This window comes from Leopardus geoffroyi, chromosome D2 (genome assembly GCF_018350155.1).
Source record: "Leopardus geoffroyi isolate Oge1 chromosome D2, O.geoffroyi_Oge1_pat1.0, whole genome shotgun sequence".
NCBI classification, from domain to species: Eukaryota; Metazoa; Chordata; class Mammalia; order Carnivora; family Felidae; genus Leopardus; species Leopardus geoffroyi.
In genome coordinates, this window is record NC_059334.1 from 8,076,817 (window position 1) to 8,098,124 (window position 21,308).

At 41.1% G+C, this 21,308-nt stretch overlaps 1 protein-coding gene across 1 annotated transcript; it reads left to right on the forward strand.

The window, feature by feature from the left end:
* The first annotated feature begins 342 nt into the window (after positions 1 to 342).
* On the forward strand, positions 343 to 20,996 carry LIPJ (lipase family member J). Its single transcript, XM_045439466.1, has 9 exons — positions 343 to 450; positions 1,033 to 1,150; positions 6,234 to 6,432; positions 7,332 to 7,441; positions 10,943 to 11,079; positions 11,441 to 11,587; positions 15,533 to 15,604; positions 19,352 to 19,423; positions 20,697 to 20,996. Exons 1-9 carry the CDS (start codon positions 346 to 348, stop codon positions 20,928 to 20,930), a joined length of 1,194 nt encoding a protein of 397 aa, XP_045295422.1. The 5' UTR covers positions 343 to 345; the 3' UTR covers positions 20,931 to 20,996.
* The last annotated feature ends 312 nt before the right edge of the window (positions 20,997 to 21,308 follow it).

Below are 21,308 nucleotides of genomic sequence, written 5' to 3' on the forward strand. Positions count from 1 at the left end.
ATTATTACATCCTTAATTCAGCTATCAATGAACTTGTAGTATATGATAAAGTTTTTGGAACTGGGCTAAGCAATTCTATGATGGAGACTTCAAAGAGGGGGTTTGCACTACAAAATAGGGTGACTGGAAAAGCATGGGTTTGAGAATGAAGCAGGAACGAATCTGAATCTTGACAGCCAAGAACGCCCTGTATCTTTAGACAACTTACTTAATTTTTTAGAGCTTCAACTTTCTTATCTGAAACTGGTAATTTTCCTTAACTCACAGAATTATTCAAATAGTCAAATGTTATTACTTGTTGCAATTTTAATAGTATTAATGTCTCCTTTGGTATGTAGATCCCAAATGTGGTACCTTTTCAAAGTGATGTCTTTCATTTTAATTCTTGGGACTACTCATGGTGCCTTTCGATCCCGAAGATCTGTAAACCCTGAAGCAAACATGAATATCGTAAGCTGCTAGGAAATAAATGCTAAGTTGCCAAAATAACAGGGAATACTACTCTTTCTTTAATTTGGGGGTGCTTTTATTTTAATGGATCTGCAGTCAAATTTATATCCTTGCATTCGTATATTTTGATATGAGTCAGCCCATAGTCCCCATTTACTGTTCTGTAGCTTTAGCCTTATTTTGTCCCTGGATGAAAATATATATAAATATTTATGGAGGACTTACAAATTCTCTTTTGTATACACGCATAAACATACAAATTTCAGACCTAAGCTTACCTATGAGCATAGACATACAAACATCTTCGAATAAACATATATTTTTAAATTGTATCTGGTTGAGTAAAAGCATGACCGATTAGTAGTTAGAAAAAAATAATGTATAAGACTGATGAATATAATGTATAACACCTTGGTAGGTGTTCTATAAATATCTATTACTGAATGCATCAATGAACTAGTGAAAAAAATAGTCCTAATGTTGAGACGGTATGAAGGTCCATTATTACATTAATAGGTTAGATTGTTATCACATTACATTAACAGACCAACATACTAAAAGGTTTCCTTTTTCTTTATCTAGAGCCAAATTATTTCCTATTGGGGCTACCCAGGTGAAGTGCATGATGTTGTAACTGAAGATGGTTATATCCTTGGCCTTTATAGAATTCCTTATGGGAAGGCGAACAATGACAATTCAGGTAATATTCAATCGAGAACACATTGGTGACTTTCTGGGACCTGAGATTCTTCACTTTGCCACTTCTTTTCAGTAAGTTTAGGACAAGAAAAGGACTTAAAGATTAAGTGCACTGAAACTTCGCATACAAGTCTCTACATGCCTCAAAAAGAGAATGTGATTCTCCCCTGGTTTCCGGTTCACAGAGGGTTTTGTTGTGTGTGTGTGTGTGTGTGTGTGTGTGTGTGTGTGTGTGTGTGTTTTAATGTTTATTTATTGTTGAGAGAGAGAGAGAGCAGAGAACAGGCAGAGAGAGACAGAGACACAGAATCTGAAGCAGGCTTCAGGCTCTGAGCTGTCAGCACAGAGCCCGACATGGGGCTGGAACTCCAGATCTGAAGAGCCTTAAATTGTGAGGACAGAAAGTGCAAACCCCTGAGTGAGTTACTGGGTATTAGTGTCACACCTAATCCCTTATTTCTCAGATTCATGTGTTCTACCAATTAGGGGAAGCAGCACTATGTTCTGGGCGTTTGTTTAAGGTATATAATGAGTCCTGAAGGATCACACCCATGCTTACAGGACTTCATCTCCCAGCTGGCTTCTCTACCGGGGTGTTGTTTCATTGCTCTGCGAGGCTAACAGCCTCATGAGGGTTGTCATGTGGTAAAACCAGTGGCCTTCTAATGAACGCACCCTCTTTGACCTGGAGTGAATTCCTTTATTCAAAGTAATGTCATGAAGGGTTCCATATTTGTAGATCAGACATTCCATGAACTCTTGAACAGTAGTGCTGGGTGTGGTTCTGTGTGGTAAGAAAGGGAAATCATAGCAGAAATAGATACCAATCCTAGTCATAGTGTACTGTGGCCCTTTCTAGGAGAGAAAGGGTCTGATGTACACAACTGGTCTCCAAGTGGCTGGTTTGGTCTTTTCAGGGGGTGCTACTGTGTAAGATCTCCTTTGCAGACAGGTTAGACATACTTCCCCGGGCACTAGCTAGATCTGCTTTGGTGAGGGGCCCACATTGGGGGGCCAGTTTAGCCTACATCTCTGTCATCATGGCTCCTCCTTGGTGAGAAGCCCAAACTGGGGCAGCCAGTTTAGTCTGCATCTCTGTCTTCATGGCCCCTCCTTTTGTGAGCCCCCTGCATAGCACTGGGATGGCCAAGACCAATGTCCAGCTGACATCTGCTGGTTGAGTCATCCTATGCGCTTTTGGTTGGCTAGTGTGCCCTGGGAAGTACTTGTTTCCCTCCCTGTGCCCTGACCCCCCCCCCCCGACTGAGTATTGTTCTGGAGGGCAGATGGGGAAAAGACCAGAGGAGAGTGTCTTACCTTCCTGCGACAACTGCACCACAATGGACACTTCTGTAAGACTCTTTCCAATCTTTTCTGTGAAGTTCATGTAGGGTTCATGGGATGGAGCTTATAGGATGATATGGACTTTCCCCATTTCGACTGTACCCTGTTCTTCACACCCTGTCCTGTCCTTGGAGCTTTCTCTGGCCTTCACTAATTCTTCAATTATTCTTCCCAAACTATTCATATTGGGTATCCCCCATGAAGAAGGGCTATGTCTCCTCTTTCCCTGTAAGCACCTGTCTCTCCTCAGATTTGGGGCCAGATTTTTGCTCTGTGAATCAGCTCCCTGATATATATATTATATATATATATCAGGGATATATATATTTATATATAATATAAATATATATATAATTATATATAATATATAATATATAATTATAATATATATTATATATATCAGGGATATATATAATTATATATATGATATATAATTATAATTATAATATATTATATATAATACATTATATATATTATATATAATACACACGTATATATTATATATATTATATATATTTATATTATATATGTGTGTATATATATACATATATATAAAAGCAATATTTTTTCCAGTTTATTATACATCCCAAAACGGAAATAGAAGTTCTCCACTTCTGAGCTTTTAAATTTTACTGATGTCCTCACCAGAGTATTTTTTTCAACCTAGTAGGTGTTCTATCCTGTGGGCTCTCCCAAGGCACGTTAAATCAGTTGGTGGGTGTTCTTTTCTCATTCAATAAATTAGCCTCCGTATCTTTTCCACCCCAGTCTGCTTTCTTATTCTGGAATTGTCTAAGCTTCTAAGAAACCCTGGCAGAGTATGAGGACGGACCTCTGGAACTACTGCAGCTGTGTTAAATCTTGTATCGTAGGAATGCACTCACGTATGAACAAACTCTCCCTTATCCAGCATATCTGTAGGTATATGTTTCCTTTCTATCTAACATTTAGGCGGACTCTTCCAACCTCTGCGGTCATACACGTATTAGCCAGATTTTTGTAGCTCTCTTAGCCTACAATCTCACCTCTCCCTCAGCAGACCCAACACGCTCCAGTCCAGCCACTGGGGACCTCAACCAGTGCTGGTGATGGAGTATCCAGGAAGGCACTGGGGAGGATCTTCAGGAGGAGAAGACCTGTTGTTTTGCTCGAACAAAGAGAAGTGGGTTCAGGGAACCCTGAGATGTAAGCTTCCAAAGTTCTCATTCAGACAGGCTCAGAGTCCTACTTCCCTATCAAAGCCCCGAATATGACATAGATTCTTTCCAGCGCTGACAGTTCAACCTTCCCGAAGTCCCACTCTCCTGGCAATTAGTTCATGACCATGATTCCGGTAGAAATCAGTTTGCCCTCTGACTGTAGACGACGAGGTGTTGAAATGCCACTGAAAAGGTCTTAGGACTTGCACGCTTTGCTTTGAAGTGGTGAGTGATTGCCCCGGGTCTGCAATTTTCTCTCTTTAAAACACCATTGGCGCTCAACAACAGCCGCCTGCTTCCCCAGACCTCATAATTCCATTTCCTCTGTGCTTCCTCACTGTCACAGATACTGAGCAAGCCAGTCACCCCTTTCCTGTATCGGCAAGGAAACATGAATATCTTAGCCACTGGGCTGAGCGCCACAACATCCAACGTTCTTTCAGTCTCTACCTACAATCAGTGACAGGACCTCATTGTCGGCCAACCAGCAAGGAAACCAACTCCACAACCCGTCCTTAAATGTCTACTTCCTGGGTCATTTTCAGTAGTACATCTAGGTCAAGTTCCCTAGAAACAGAGCCTGTGGCAGGGATTTGAGGGTATGTGATTTATTGAGGGAAATCTCAGGGAAAAGGAGATAGGAGAAGCAGAAGAGAACAGAGGATGGGGCCCATGGGTTTCTAAGTGGTTAAGCGTCTGACTTCAGCTCAGGTCATGATCTTGTGGTTCGTGAGTTCAAGCCCCGCATCGGTCTCTGTGCTGACAGCTCAGAGCCTGGAGCCTGCTTCAGATTCTGGGTCTCCCTTTCTCTCTGCCCCTCCCCTGCTCATAATCTCTCTCTCAGAAATAAATAAACATTAAAAACAATTTTCTTCATAAATAACTTTAAAAAAGAAGAGAGCAGAAGGAGTTAAGCAAATATGTGGTCTCGCCTGGAGTCTAGCCTCCCCTCCCATCCCTTGGGGTGATACACAACACGAAGTACATCAGAGTCGGTCCAACCCAGAAGCAAGGGGCTCAGCTCTCTGTACCTTTGTGTCAGTTGGTTGAGAAGGTGGCCTCCTTCCTCCTGTGGTGTGGGAGCTCCCTTTCAGCCAACACTGTACATTCTCAGCCTCCCCCGAGAAGGGGCAGCCAGGTACAGCTTGGTAACACGATAGCTGGCGGGCGCAAACATCAGCCTGGTCAGTGGGTCTGTGCGGGGCGCCCACAGCATTGGGGCAGTAGACGCTAATGATGCGGATTATGGGTAAATCACAACTCGGGGCTTAACAAAGTTACTCGTGAGCACATTTAACATTACTCAAAAGGTGTTATTTCCCCAAAAGCTTGCAAGCATAATCAGAGTTCTGGGAACTCCGTTAGGTAACTAGCACAGTGGTCCTAATGATGACACATATATTGAATATGTCTGGGAAAATGTGATTATAAAGTCATCTTACGAAATGGAAGAGTGGGAAAATCATATACAATATAATATTTTATGCAATATGCTATTTAAAATGGATATGAGTGCTCCCATCACTCTTAGATATTTGAATAATCCTTAAAAGTTTATATATTTAGGGACATCTGGGTGGCTCAGTCGGTTAAGCATCTGACTATTTCAGCTCTGGTCATGATCTCACTGCTCATGAGTTCGAGCCCTGCATCAGGCTCTGCACTGACAGCACGGAACCTACTGGGGATTCTCTCTCTCCCTCTCTCTCTGCCCCTACTCCCCTTGCATGCATTCTCCCTCTCTCTCTCTCTTTCAAAATAAATAGACTTTGAAAAAAGTTGATGTATTTAAATGAGACACGGCCTAATTATGCACTTGGTCATTTGAAAAATATCCATTAGTAAACTAAGGTGTTTAAACTAATGTGTTTAGGGGCGCCTGGGTGGCGCAGTCGGTTAAGCGTCCGACTTCAGCCAGGTCACGATCTCGCGGTCCGGGAGTTCGAGCCCCGCGTCGGGCTCTGGGCTGATGGCTCAGAGCCTGGAGCCTGTTTCCGATTCTGTGTCTCCCTCTCTCTCTGCCCTTCCCCCATTCATGCTCTGTCTCTCTCTGTCCCCAAAATAAATAAACGTTAAAACAATAAAATAAAATAAAATAAACTAATGTGTTTAACACATTATATCTCTGACATATATCTCTATATCTCTGACATAGAATGGGACTAAACATTAATAATTTACCTTATTTCTACAATATAAAATTAAATTTTTTTAATCTCCAAACTGTCATGTATTAAAGATTGAATTTCCCATGAGCTAGTTACACAGATATTATAAAATTTATTTAAATTTTTTTTAATCTTTATTTATTTTCGAGAGAGAGACAGAGTGTGAGCTGGGGAAGGAGCAGGGAGAGAGAGACACAGAATCCGAAGCAGGCTCCAGGCTCTGAGCTGTCAGCCCAGAGCCCGACGCGGGGCTGGAACTCACTGACTGCGAGATCATGACCTGAGCCGTAGTCGGACGCTTAACCGACTGAGCCACCCAGGCGCCCAGATATTATAAAATTTAAAAAGAAATTCTCTGCATCTTTCTTTCCAGCTCAGAAACTTGTCGTATACTTGCAACATGGCTTGTTGACATCTGGCAGCAGCTGGATTTCCAACCTTCCCAACAACAGCCTGGGTTTCATTCTGGCCGATGCCGGTTATGACGTGTGGCTGGGGAACAGCCGAGGGACTACGTGGTCCAGGAAACACCTGTACCTGAAAACAAACTCTAAAGAATTCTGGGCCTTCAGGTACCAATAAACTCAAATAATGTTTCCTTTTATTTGATAAGCGTATCGAACGTTTGATTTGGTTTTTAAATGAAATGAAATAGAATGCGGCTCTTTTCTCAGTCAGGTCTCTTAACAGACCATCAACGTGGATGCAAATTTTGGCTTGAAAATTAAAGAGTGCTAGTCTGATTTTAAGCGTGTTTCTCCTTTTTCAGTAGTGACCTTCCTTGGCCAACCCCACCCTTCCTTCAACCATTCTTTTGCTCCATTACACTCTGTGTATCTCCCTGTACATAGAATACACGAACACCCTCTTTATAAGACTATCTTAGGGAGGGACGCCTGGGTGGCTCAGTCGGTTGGGCATCTGACTTCGGCTCAGGTCATGATCTCACTGTCCGTGAGTTCGAGCCCCGTGTCAGGCTCTGGGCTGACAACTCAGAGCCTGGAACCTGCTTCAGATTCTGTGTCTTCCTCTCTTCTCTGCTCCTCCCCACTCATGCTCTGTCTCTCTATCTCTCAAAAGTACCTAAACATTAAAAAAAAAATTTTTTTTTTTAATTTTTTTTTCAACGTTTATTTATTTTCGGGACAGAGAGAGACAGAGCATGAATGGGGGAGGGGCAGAGAGAGAGGGAAACACAGAATCGGAAACAGGCTCCAGGCTCTGAGCCATCAGCCCAGAGCCTGACGCGGGGCTCGAACTCACGGACCGCGAGATCGTGACCTGGCTGAAGTCAGACGCTTAACCGACTGCGCCACCTAGGCGCCCCCCAAAAAAAAATTTTTTTAAGACTATCTTGGGGCTATTTTGTTTCCTTGACTTTGTGTTCTCACGGAAGTTTGTGTTAACATCCCGTTAGTAGCAAGGGAATTTCAATGTTCTTTTTTCTTTTTTTGTCTTTTTTTTTTTGTAGTTTTGATGAAATGGCTAAATACGACCTCCCCGCCTCCATCGACTTCATTGTGAAGCACACGGGACAAAAGGAAATATTTTACGTGGGCCATTCCCAGGGTACCACTATCGGTATGGTGCTAATGTTCCTTAAGGACCCTTGCAGGGTCTGCAGGCATCCTTCTCCAGGGTGTGGGTGAACTTCCAGAGCTGCGAGGGAAATAAAGGAGAGCCGGAGGCAGGAATGCCACAGCAGCGCCTGGCAGCTTCCCCCCCTTCCCTTCTACCTTATCTTCTCTAGTCACAAAGAATGGATTGTCAACAACACGTTGTTTGCGGTTTTGTTGGTTTCCAAGGGTACGAAAGTTGGCTATCCATCTCGAGATCATGACTACCTCTTGTGCTACAAATAGAAATTTCATACCTACTCTTATTGTTTAAATGTAGCAAAGGACTTTGGGAGGGAGAGACTTGAAAGGGAAGTTTGTGTTTATGCATTCAGGGTGGATGAGACTTAAGATGTGCACAAGGGCGAGGAAGGTCATCACATGTTTAAAGACAGCTAGAAAAGAGCGGCCCACAGCTCACGGCCATCATACTTCTGGCTCATGCGTAACAGCTTCACTTTCAGGAAAACAAATACATTCCCTAAGACCTAACATAATTCTCTTACGTGGTATGCTAAACTTTTGTACTTTTACCCTTTCTACTTTGGAAGTTACAAAGGCCATTTTATGATAGAAGCCAACCTTAACCGAGTCTGTTCTAGGCTGAAAACTATCATTTTCTTATGAGAATAATCCATTTCCCGCTTTAAAAAATGTGTTGAGTAACAGTCTAATCCCATTTTCCATAGATCTGTTCTCTGATGTTAGTTAGCCATGTGTCGATTATCTGGAACCAGGAATCCTGGAAAATCATGAAATAAGAAGCAAGTGGGCTACGTGTTAGAGCTTATCGACTCATACTATGATATATAATTCTTTGGTTATTTGCCTTCTCAGAACTCAGAAAACAGAAAAGCTATAAAAATATTTAAGATGTGCAAATATGTAGCTTGATAAGATGACAAATAAGTGTCATATCAGTGACTCTAAACTAACAATATAATATAAACCAGCATTCGGTATCCTCTGTACAAGAAGGCAAGGAACTTTTTAAATAAATTAAAAGTAAATATTAAACTTATTTGACATTTATTGACTCTGTCACCTAAAGTGTAAGATTCAAATACCAGAAAAATCAACTTAGCGTGTTTTCACCGTTGCTACTTATACAAATGCTAAATGTTGTTTCTGGTTTTTAAACTACGGTGTTAACAAGACTTTTATTGCTGGCTTATCACAATTTATGATCTAGGTATTATTTTTAATACTAATAATCTGCATTATGTTGTGATTGATATGTATGTCTCATACTGGGTGATTGGTAAATGTTTGGTAAGGGAATTAAGAAATGAGTGAGTCAACAAATAATCCAGTGAAGAAATGGGCAGAAGACATGAATAGACACTTCTCTAAAGAAGACATCCGGATGGCCAACAGGCACATGAAAAGATGCCCAACGTCCCTCCTCATCAGGAAAATCCAAATCAAAACCACACTGAGATACCACCTCACGCCGGTCAGAGTGACTAAAATGAACAAGTCAGTAGACTATAGATGCTGGAGAGGATGTGGAGAAACGGGAACCCTCTTGCACTGCTGGTGGGAATGCAAACTGGTGCAGCCGCTCTGGAAAACAGTGTGGAGGTTCCTCAAAAAATTAAAAATAGATCTACCCTATGACCCAGCATTAGCACTGCTAGGAATTTACCCAAGGGATACAGGAGTGCTGATGCATAGGGGCACTTGTACCCCAATGTTGATAGCAGCACTTTCAACAATAGCCAAAGTATGGAAAGAGCCTAAATGTCCATCAATTGACGAATGGATAAAGAAGTTGTGGTTTATATACACAATGGAATACTACTTGCCAATGAGAAAGAATGAAATCTGGCCATTTGCAGCAACGTGGATGGAACTGGAGGGTATTATGCCAAGTGAAATAAGTCAGGCAGAGAAAGACGGATACCGTATCTTTTCACTCCTATGTGGATCCTCATAAACTTAACAGAAGACCATGGGGGAGGGGAAGGGCAAAAAGTTACAGAGAGGGAGGGAGGCAAACCATAAGAGACTCTTAAATACTGAGAACAAACTGGAGGTTGATGGGGGGGTGGGAGGGTGGGTGATGGGCATTGAGGAGGCACCTGTTGGGATGAGCACTGGGTGTTGTATGGAAACCAATTTGACCATAAATTATATTTAATATAAAACAATTTTTAAAAATAAATAAAAAGAAAGGACTTCGCCTGGGTGGCTCAGTTGGTTAAGCACCTGACTTATGATCTCTGCTCCGGTCATGATCCCACAGTCCGTGAAATCGAGCCCCATTTTTGCCCTGCGCTGACAGCACAGAGCCCGCTTGGCACTCTCTTTCTCCTCTCTCCTCCCTGACTCACACTCTCTGTCTCTCAAAATAAATAAACTTTAAAAAAGTATTTAAAAAAATAAAATAAAAATAGAGGACTTTAAGTCCATCAGAGTACTTACACCAGAGTACAAGCCTACATTATTAGTGGATTTAACTTAAATAAATAGAGCTAACCAATTGTGATAGAAGTCATACTAGAGGAAGTGACCTACATTTTATTAAGTGTTTTTATCTCAAAGTTAAAAGGATTACCCTCAAGAATGTTGTAGACTTAAAACCCTTAGCTAACACCATACTCAGTGGGGAAAAACAGAGTTTTCCCCTAAGATCAGGAGCGAGACAAGCATGTCCACTCTTAGGGGCGCCTGGGTGGCTCGATCAGTTAAGAGTCTGACTTCGGCTGAGGTCATGATCTCACGGTTGGTGAGTTCAAGCCCCGCATCAGGCTCTGTGCTGGCAGCTCAGAGCCTGGAGCCTGCTTCGGATTCTGTGTCTCCCTCTCTTTCTGCCCCTCCCCAGCTCACACTCTGTCTCTCTCTCAAAAATAAACATTAAAAAATTTTTAAAAGAAAAAAAATGGGGGCGCCTGGGTGGCGCAGTCGGTTAAGCATCCGACTTCAGCCAGGTCACGATCTCGCGGTCCGTGAGTTCGAGCCCCGCGTCGGGCTCTGGGCTGATGGCTCAGAGCCTGGAGCCTGTTTCCGATTCTGTGTCTCCCTCTCTCTCTGCCCCTCCCCCGTTCATGCTCTGTCTCTCTCTGTCCCAAAAATAAATAAACGTTGAAAAAAAAAAAATTTTTTAAAAAAAGAAAAAAAATGAGTGACTCAATTATTCAAAGTCTATTTGATTTACTCTTTAAAAATTGTTTTTTTTTTTAATCTTTATTTATTTTTGAGAGAGAGAGAGAAAGAAAGAAAGAGAGAGAGAGGACAGAGCAGGGAATGGGCAGAAAGGGACAGAGACACAGAATCTCCAACATGCTCCAGGCTCTGAGCTGTCAGCACAGCTGACACAAGATCATGACCTGAACCAGAGTCAGATGCTTAACCACTGAGCCACCCAGGCGCCCCTGAATTTACTCTTCTTTGCCACGATGTCATTTATTATGATGGTAGTAACTGCATAAGAGTAGCTAATCTCTGTCTTATTTTCTTTCAGCTTTCATAACATTTTCCACAATACCAAAGATAGCTGAAAAAGTCAAGATATTTTTTGCCTTAGCTCCAGTTTTTTCTATTAAATACTCAAACAGCCCTTTAATCAAAATGGCATACAAGTGGAAGTCAGTGATAAAGGTATGTTATTCCTTTCCTCTACATAGTTGATAATCCAAATGACAATATTCTCTCCTTTCAAAACGAAAGGTCTTGGCTATGTGTGAATTTAATTTTGTGGTTTTATTTGCACTGGATTCTTGCTTTTGTTTCTACAAAGGAATAGGGTTTTACTTATAATACCTTTGGACATGTTATTATGAAGGAAAATCCAGTGGTCAACTTCTCTCTACCTTGTGTTTCCAAGTTTTGCCCTTAATGTAAATGTTTTAAACTAATGTGAGATAATGCGTTTGATTATAAATATAGTGAACTCATCACATCATTTCTTGATTAATTATTTTGGTCTTCCAAATACAAATAAAGTAAATTTATTTTACAGGCTTTTGTTGGCAACAAAGCCTTCTTACCTAATACGTCATTTAAAAGATTTGTTGGTTCAAAGCTGTGTCCACTAAAGATTTTTGGCAAGATTTGCCGTGAGGTCTTGTTTTTGATGTATGGATGTGACCTGGAGAACTTAAATATGGTAAGAACAAGTTGAATTTGAAATGTATTTTGTCAGTTTTTAGAAAGCAGCTCGTAACAGTGCCTTGTGTGTTATTTTGTGATTTTCCCATATATACTGATAGTTAGATTCTTAGTCTTTCTGATTTTGTGACTGTACCAACATTCTGAAACTGATCAGCATTAGTATGTTGAGATAATTTTGCTTTTGCTCTCTGTAAAGAACAGAGGGCAGCCGCTGTGATGGGTATCTTTACTAGTCTTTTCTTCTGGGTGTTAGTTTCCCAAAATTTGTTGTATTTGTCTTCTATCACTTGTTTGTCACAACTCCTACTCTTTTTTTTTAAGTTCATTTACTTATTTTGAGAGCAAGAGACAATGAGTGGGGGGAAGGGCAGAGAGAGAGGACAGAGAGGATCCCAAGCAGGTTCCATGCTGTCAGCACAGAGCCCAACGTGAGGCTCGATCCCATAAACCGTGAGATCATGACCTCAGCCAACATCGAGAGCCAGACACTTAATTGACGGAGTCACCCAGGCACTCCCACAGCTTCTACTCTTATATCTTGGTTCCTAACACTCCTTCCCTTTCTTGTTGATCTCTTTATAATTAGCATTAGTGCCCGCTAATTATCTTACATGCTCCTGGCATTTGTCAAAATTCCTGCAGTGGAAAACTATTTCAGTGCTCAAGCCCCTATTACCGAGGCCCTATGGATCGGTTGTATCTACACTCTATTACAGATGTGGGCATTCACTCTAAGACTTTTTCAGCACATTAGATTTAAAAATCCAGATTTGGCAGGGGCAGTTGCAGCATTTAGACTAGTGGTTGGTTCCTGCACCTGTACGATTTAATAATTTCTCAGTGAGAACCAATCTATTCATTCAAAGAAAGGGAAGTTGTCAAGATGCCCATTCTTACCAACTTAGTCCATAGATTCAATGCAATCGCAATCAAAGTCCCAGGAGGTTATTTTAAGGATATTGACAAACTGCTTCTAAAGTTTATAGAGAGAAGCAAAACTGAGAGTTACCAACACAGTATTGAAGGGAAAGACAAAGTTGAAGGACTGATACTACTCAACCCCAAGACTTATTATTAAGCTACAGTCACCTACAGTCATAGTGTGGAATGAGTGAGAGAAGAAACTACTAGATCAGTGGAAGAGAATAGAGTGCCCAGAAATAGAGCCCCATAAGTATCATCAACAGAGCTTTGACAGAGGAGAAAAGGCCATGCGATAGAAAAATGACAGTCTCTTCAACAAATGGTGTTGGAGTTGGAACAAGCAGATGTCCACGTGCAAAAAAAATTTCTAGACACAAACTTTACACCCTTCACAAAATTAACTTGAATTCGGATCGTAGAGCTAAATGTGAGATGCAAAACTGTAAAACTCCTAGAAGATAACATGAGGAAAAAACCTAGATGGCCTTGGGCATGGTAATGACCACCAGGGTGCTACATGTGTTACAACTGATGAACCTACATTGACACATCGTAAGTACCCCAAATCTATAGTTTACAGTAGGGCTCACTCTTGGCGTTCTACATTCTAACAAATGTATAATGACACGTATCTACCATTATGGTATCATATAGAATAGTTTCATTGCCCTAAAAATCCTTTGTATTTCACCGATTCATCCCTGCCTACTCAGCTCTTGGCAATCATTGATCTTTTCACCATACCCACAGTTTTGTCTTTTCCTACTTGGAATCCCACAGTTTGTAACCCTTTCAGATTGTCTTCTTCCCCTTAGTAACACACATTTAAGGTTCCTCCATGTCTTTTCATGGGTTGGCAGCTCATTTATTTTTAGTGCTGAAAAATATTCTGAAGTCTGGATGTATCACAGTTTACCTATGCACCTGCTAAAGGACATTTTGGTTCAAGTGTTGACAATTATGAATAAAGATGCCATAAACATCAGTGTGCAGATTTTGTGTGAATGTACGTTTTCAACTCCTCTGGGTAAATACCAAGGAGTGCGATTGCTAGATTGTATGCTAAGGACTCCTTTTGCTTTATAAGAGACCCACCAATGTGTTTTCCGAAGTGGTTGTGCCATTTTGCATTACCCTCAGCAATGAATGAGAATCCCCGCTTCTCCATATCCTCACCATTTGGTGCTGACAGCTTATTGGACTTTTATCATTTTAGCAGGTGTATAGTCGTCTCTTACTGTTCTTTTGAATTGCATTTCCCTGATAACATGTAATGTTGAGCATCTTTTCATGGTCATTTGCTATCTGTGTATCTACTTGATGAGGTACCTGTTAAAGTCTTTGGCCCATTTTTAAATTGGGTTGTTTCCTCATTGTTGAGTTTGAAGAGTTCTTTGCATTTTGGGGGTAACAATCCTTTACAGATGTACCTTTTGCAAATATTTTCTTCCAGTCTGTGGCCTGTCGTCTAATTCTCTTGATACGGCCTTTTGCAAAGTAGAAATTTTTAATCTTATGGAAGGCCAGCTTGTCAGTTATTTTCTTTCACAGATTGTGCCTCTGATGTTGTATCTAAAAAGTCATCACTAAACTCAAAGCCAGCTAGATTCTCTCTGCTGTGTTACCTCCTTGGAGTTTTATAGTTTTGAGTTTGACATTTAGGTCTGTATTCCATTTTGACTCCTTTCACTCTTGTGAAGGGTGTAAGGTCTGTGTCTAGATTCTTTTTGGTTTTTTTTTCTTTTTGCATGTGGCTATCTAGGTGTTCCAACACCATTTATTGAAGAGATTGTTGTGTCTCTATTGCATTGTTTTTTCTCCTTCATCAAAGAGTAGTTGACTCTATTTATGGGGGTCTATTTTGGGGCTCTCTGTTCCATCTATGGATCTCTTTGTCCATTCTTTCGCCAATACCACACTGTCTTGATCACTGTCGTTTTGTAGGAAGTCTTAAAGTCCATCAGAGTCAGTCCTCCAACCTTCTTCTTCCCTCACAATATTGTGTTGGCTATTGTGGGTCTTCTGCTTCTCCATCGGGACTTTAGAAGCAGTCTGGGGGTTGTTGATTTCCTTAAAATAACATGCCGAGACGTTGATAGGATAACATTGACGTTATATGTCTTGGTCACTGACTGAGGTTCCCAGGGACCCTGTAGGCAAATGCAAACCTAGGTTGACATGAAGGCTGCTCTATTTGTGGTTGCTTCATTTTTGAGTTGTGTGAAACTTCGGGACCCCAGTTTGTCACAGAGAGAGTTTCTTATTAAATCTCCCAACTGCCTTTGGCAGGCCCTGGGCTGATTTTTGTTTTCTTCAACTAGCTAAGTTCTCAGAATGAAACTTCAGATCCTCTAAGGCTGGCAAAGAACTTGAAGGAAAACTGGCTTCAGTACTTTGCTTTTTTGAGGGGTCTTTGGTTTTTTTCCTTGTCTATTTTTCCTGGAAAATTTTAATTTAATTTAACTTAATTTCATTTAATTTTTTAAGTCTATTTATTCATTTTGAGAGAGAGAGCATGCACGAGTGGGGGAGGGGCAGAAAGAGAGAGGCAGAGAGAGACAGAATCCCAAGCAGGCTCCACACTGTCAGCACAGAGCCTGATGTGAGGCTCGAACCCACAAACCATGAGAACGCGACCTGAGCTGAAACCAAGAGTCGGATGCTTAACCAACTGAGCCACCCCGGTGCCCCCTGGTAACTTCTTCCTATATTTTCTGTTCTTTTGCCTTCAAAAAGGATGTATATCTATGTGAGTTCCAAGAGTTCTGAATGTTTTCCATATGGGATGACGAACAATGTAATTTAGAAATCTAATAATAGCTTCTACATTACTGTAAAAATTACACATGTAGTAAGTACATTTATGTATTTAGTGGAATATAATTTAATCTTTTTGTTTAGATTATTTGTTTAAAAATAACTTTACATTTTCTTACAATTATTTACTTTAATAAATATCAAAGATTATGTTCTCTATGATTGGGCTAAGCATAAAAATAATTTTTTAACCCCTCAGAGTCGTGTGGATGTGTACATGTCACATAACCCAGCAGGGACATCCGTTCAAAACATGCTTCACTGGAGTCAGGTATAACTTTTAAAGTGCATTTTAGTACGATTTTAATCTTTACTACTCTTGGTTTATCCCCCTCATTCTCAGAATCATGCCATTGCCATAGGATGATAAATTTGGAAGGATAAAATGAAACTTACATATTCGCGTAATTCTTCATAGATTATAATATGTTAATATCGTAATCTATCCGGCCCTCTAACCTAAGCAACGATCAGAGCAATATAATTATTTTCTGTTTTACAAATAAGAAAATGTTAATAATTCAGAATAGTAGACTAGGAATCATCTAGGTCATGCCCCTCATTTGACTTGCCCCCAAATTCAAGGCTACTCCTTTAAAAAAAAAACCTAAGACGAGCACACAGGTGTCCCAATGTCTAGTCTGTCACTGGACTACACTTTCTCCTCTGTGAAACTGTGAAGTCCATGAGGGCCGTGAGCCAGTTTTGTTCACTTTTGTATTTGCAAGGCTGAGAGTTCTGGGGAAATAGCAGACACTTAAGAATGTTTGTTGAATGCATATTGGTGAAGAAAAAAATCCAGTGTGAATATCATGTCAATGTTGAGAGCCAGGATAAGATCCTAGAAAAAACACTGTACTTGAGATCAAAACACCAGATGCTGAGTCCTTTCTCTGAACTTTACTGGCAGTGAGATGCTGAGCAAGCTCATTTAATCTCTATGAATTCAGTTTCCTTAATTTTAAAAATGGAGTTAATAATAATGCTCTGACCTAACAAAAATATTATGAGAGTTAAACAGGGCGATGATTATGAGTGTTATTTAAACTTAATAAACACCGATGAATTTAAAGTATTATTGAGATAGGGGCACCAGGTGGCTAAGTCGGTTAAGCATCCAGCTTTGGCCCAGGTCATGATCTCACGGTTCGTGAGTTCAAGCCCCACAGAGCTATCAGCACAGAGGCACCTGGGTGGCTCAATCAGTTAAGTGTCTGACTCTTGATTTTGGCTCAGGTCATGATCTCACAGTTTATGGGTTCTAGCCCCATGGCAGTCTCCATGCTGGGATTCTCGTTCTCTCCTTCTCTCTCGGCCCCTCCCCTGCTTGCTCACTCTCTCTCTCTCTCTCTCTCTCTCTCTCAAAATAAATAAATGAACTTTAAAAAAAAAGTTTCATTGAGATATTGGTTAAGGGCTTTCTCATTTCAAAATGTTTAAATCTAGGGGCACCTGAGTGGCTCAGTCTGTTGAGTGCCCAACTTCGGCTCCGCTTGTGATCTCTCAGTTTGTGGGGTCGGGCTCTGTGCTGACCGCTCAGAGCCTGGAGCCTGCTTCAGATTCTGTGTCTCCCTCTCTCTCTGTCCCTCCCTGCTCACACTCTGTCTCTCTCTGTCTCTTGAAAATGAATACATGTTTAAAAAAAATTTTTTTTACTGTTTAAATCTGTTCAGTGATTGCTTTTGAGGTAAATTATTAAAAATCTTCAGCTTACCGTTAGATTTAGCTCATTGCTGATGATAGCTAGGGCAGGAAATAGAAGCAGCCTTTGCGTGCATATTGAACACCTAGTATGTGCCCTATGTTGTTCTATGCTCATTGTACTTACCAGTGAACAAACTAAGTATCCCTGTCCTCCTTAAGCTTCCATTCTAGCAGTAGATATACAGACAGTAACCAATAAGCAAAGCAAGTAAGTAAATCATCAAAACTTAAGAAGGGGCTAGAAGCTATGGAAAAATAAAGGGGGGAAAGGAGGATAAAGAGATGAGGCATACGGGGCAGGGGATTGTGTTTTTGAATAGAGACACAGGCCAGCCTCAATGAGATGGTGACATGTGAGAAAAGATTTAAAGGCGCTGAGAAAGTTAGCAACGTGAACAACTCGGGAAGAGCATTCCGTACAGACAGAAGAGCCGGTATACAGGCTGTTAGTCGGGAGCATTTCTGAGAGTCACGGCTACAAGGTCCCTCCAGCTGATGTCAGTGATTAAGGGAGGGAGGAGTAAGAAAAGGGGGCAGAAATGGAATAGAGCCAGAAAGAAACAAGAGCGCCATTGTTAGGACTCTGGCTTTCTAGCTCAAGTGAGTAGCCCCTGCAGGGTTTTGAGCAGGGAGGGGACATGATCTAATTTACATTTTGGGGGCGCCCGGCTGGCTCACCTGGCACAGTGTGCGGCTCTTGATCTCAGGGTCGTGAGTTTGAGCCCCACGTTGGGGGTAGAGTTTACTTGAAAAAAAAGAAAGGAATACTTTGGGTGCCATGTTGGATAGGCTGAAGTGGGACAAGAGTGGAAGCCGTGACAAAGTTAGTAGATTAGTACTGTAATCCAAATAAGAATTGGTGATGGCCTGCGCTGATGTGCTCCCAGGAAGGGTGGTAAAGAGGGTTGGATTCTGAATTTACATGTGTTTTGTAAACACGCAGCCAAGGACACTTAATGATGGATTCTACGCGAGGAGAGAGAGGAGACTCTTGGGTAACTCCAGAGGTTCTGGACTAAGCAACAGAACGATCCAATTGCCATTAAAGAAGATTGGGAGGTTTGGGGGTGGAGTGGGTTTGGAGGAAAGATACGATGTTGTAGTTTTGAGATGTTAAGTGTGAGACATCCGAATGGTTAATCTGAAGAAGCAGTTGCATACAGGAGTCTAGGATTTAGAAGAGACTCACAGAAGAAGATGGACGTTTCGAACACGGACGCCATTGAAAGCCAAGAGACCGGATGAGAACACGGAGTGATACAGATGGGGAGCAGGGGAGCAAGGCTGGAGGGCTGAGACATGGAAAGGCTCAGAGGTCAGGAAGCAGAGGCTGGATGAATATGACAAAGAGACAAAAAAAAGGAGCAGTGAGAGAAAAATGAAAATCAAGAAATGATGGTATTGTAAAAGCCGAGTGAAAAAAAGTTCTCAACGATAGAAATGAACAACTGTCAAGTGCTGCTCATAGGTGACATGGGAAAATTTCTCTCAATTGACCAAAGTTCTACAAATGCTAAGGTCGTAAATAACCCTGGCCATTTTGGCGGCAGGAAAGAGCTGCAGGGGAAGCAGTGTTCTCGGGGAAATCAGGTGGTCCAGACGACAAGGAGGTGAGGGAACCCATCAGAAATGGGTTTTAAGATACAGACTGATGACAAATTCCCGATGGTAGAGAGGGCTTTAGAGCTGGGGGGAATTAGAATGAGACAAGATGTGGGGGCAGGGGGTGTATGGAGACCTGTCAGGTGTAGAATCCCAGAAAAAATAGTAACCCGAGAGTCTGAACCTCCTTGCAATGAAGACATTGTCAGGGGGAAAAAATGGACATGATCAGATTAGACCTAGTAAGTTCAAAGCAGGTAGTGGTGGTGAGGCTGCAAGCGTGGAGGGTGAAGCGAGGGATGGCTTCTGGCCCATTCTTTCGAGCGCTGTTGTTTGAAGCAAGGTGTTTAGGAAAGTATCACTTTAGCCCTAGTGCACTTAGTCCTAGACGCTCACTTTTGACCTCTGTGGATGAAACAGGATTTCTTGGGAAGCCTGACATTGTCCCCAAGCACACCGGCCCCCTCTAATAAGGTAGCAGACGTTGGGGGAAACATGCATTTATATGAAGATGATAGGATCATATTCTGTACATCCCCTGCCCCCCGTCTCCTACCTCTTCCATTTCTTGCCCTTTACGAAGGAAGGGAGAAGCAAAGAAGTCTACCTGCGTATGAACCAACAGACAATACTCAACGCACACCTCACGCGCTCCCCTGCCGCGCTCATAAACATATGAGTATGATCTTACTTTAAAAATTTTTTCTTTCAGCTTTTTAATTCTAGTCGCTTGAGAGCTTTTGATTGGGGCAGTCCTGTTCTGAACTGGATGCATTTTAATCAGGTACATATTTATGTCTAAGCTAAAAACTATCTCTGGGCTCAGTTCAGATGACGTTGCAATAGATAAAAGCTCATGTAAAGCCCGAGAGTATAATAACAGAGTCAGAAGAACCTGCAGGTGAAGATCACCGTGATTTGTCTCCATATTGTCACATCCAGCCAGAAGGGCATTTCCATATTTTCCCTGTATTCTAACAAATATCTTGGATAAGCCTGGAGAAGTTGACAGGGTGTAGAGTGATTCATCCCATATATATATATATATATATATATATATATATATATATATTCCCATATGAATATATGGGATGAATATATTCCCATATATATATATGGGACGAATATATTCCCTTATGAATATATATATATATATATATATATATATATATATAGTGTTTATAATAGGCATAACTCTGTGCTTAGTTAACTAAGAAATAAAAGGCATAATATGGTTCTTGACCCTAAAACTATTTATTGTATTTGGGAAGATAAGATAAACTCATTATAATTAGGAAAATGTAAAAGTCAGTGAGAAGGTGGTAAAAATTGTATGAGTAGCAGGACAGAAGTCTGGTCTATCTCCTTCAAACTTACCCTTTTCCGCCATACTTTTCTGCCTTAGCTAAACTCCACACTTGATGTGGTTGGCTTGTGTAAAACTCCGAAGTCAATCAGAAATCAGAATCGATAAAGTCAGATTTGACTTCGACCGTTGATTTTTACCATTTACATATCAGCAATTATGCAGCCACCAAAAATTTTGATTAAAATGCTTTCACGTTTGGGGTGCCTGTGGGGCTCAGTCAGTTAAGCATCCAACTTCAGCTCAGGTAATGATCTCACAGACGGTCAGTTCAAGCCCCACATCGGGCTCTGTGCTGACAGCTCAGAACCTGGAGCTGCTTCGGATTCTGTGTCTCCCTTTCTCTCTGTCCCTCCTCTTCTCACACTGTGTCCCTCTCTCTCAAATAAATAAACGTCAAAAAAAATTAAAATACTTTCACGCTTTAAAAACGAGACTGCAAATACCTCTGTGGATTGTTTGAATGCTCTGAATTAGAGCAAACTGTCCAGTTTTGATTGGTATCTGACGTATTTCTAAGTAAAAATCGTAGTAACAATTCTTTCATATCCATTGCTTCCACGGTAATAATTATTTTAGAATCAGCTTATTTTACAATGGTGTATTAATTCATCATTTAAAGAATCAGTAAAGAACACCTTCTATATATCATTTTCTGTGACGACTCTTGTTTCTACCCATTGATGTTTAGACAACTTCTCCATTTTACAACGTGACATGCATGAATGTGTCAACCTCAACTTGGAACGGGGCCCGTGACGTGTTGGCTGATCCTCAAGATATTAATAATCTACTTTCTGAAATCACAAACCATATTTACCACAAAACCATTTCTTCCTACAATCATATAGACTTCTTGTTTGGATTAGATGTGTATCATCAAGTTTACCGTGAAATCATTGACATTATCCAAGGCACTCTGTAGAGAACCACGGTCCTCTGTGTTGAAGGATCTACATAGTTTCTATTAAAACCCAATCATCTCCTCTTACTATGTGTGTTTTTCCAGTTATTTAAAGAAAGTCTGGAATGTTTCATATTTTTTTTCACGGCCCCAAGGCTTCCATGCATTAAATCAACGGCATTTATTACATGGGGGGAAATGGCGGGTTCGAACTCAGCCCAGGGCCGTCTGTTGACTTTCTACATGTAACGCGCATCACTAAGAACACAATCTGAAACATTTTCAAGGGCAGCGGGTGACTTTTTGAGAAAGGGGCTTTCTTTTCCTCTAAGAAATATGAATGTGGATGACATACAAAGAGTTTGAAAGAAGGTTTGCCGGTGTGCAGCTGAGTTTTCT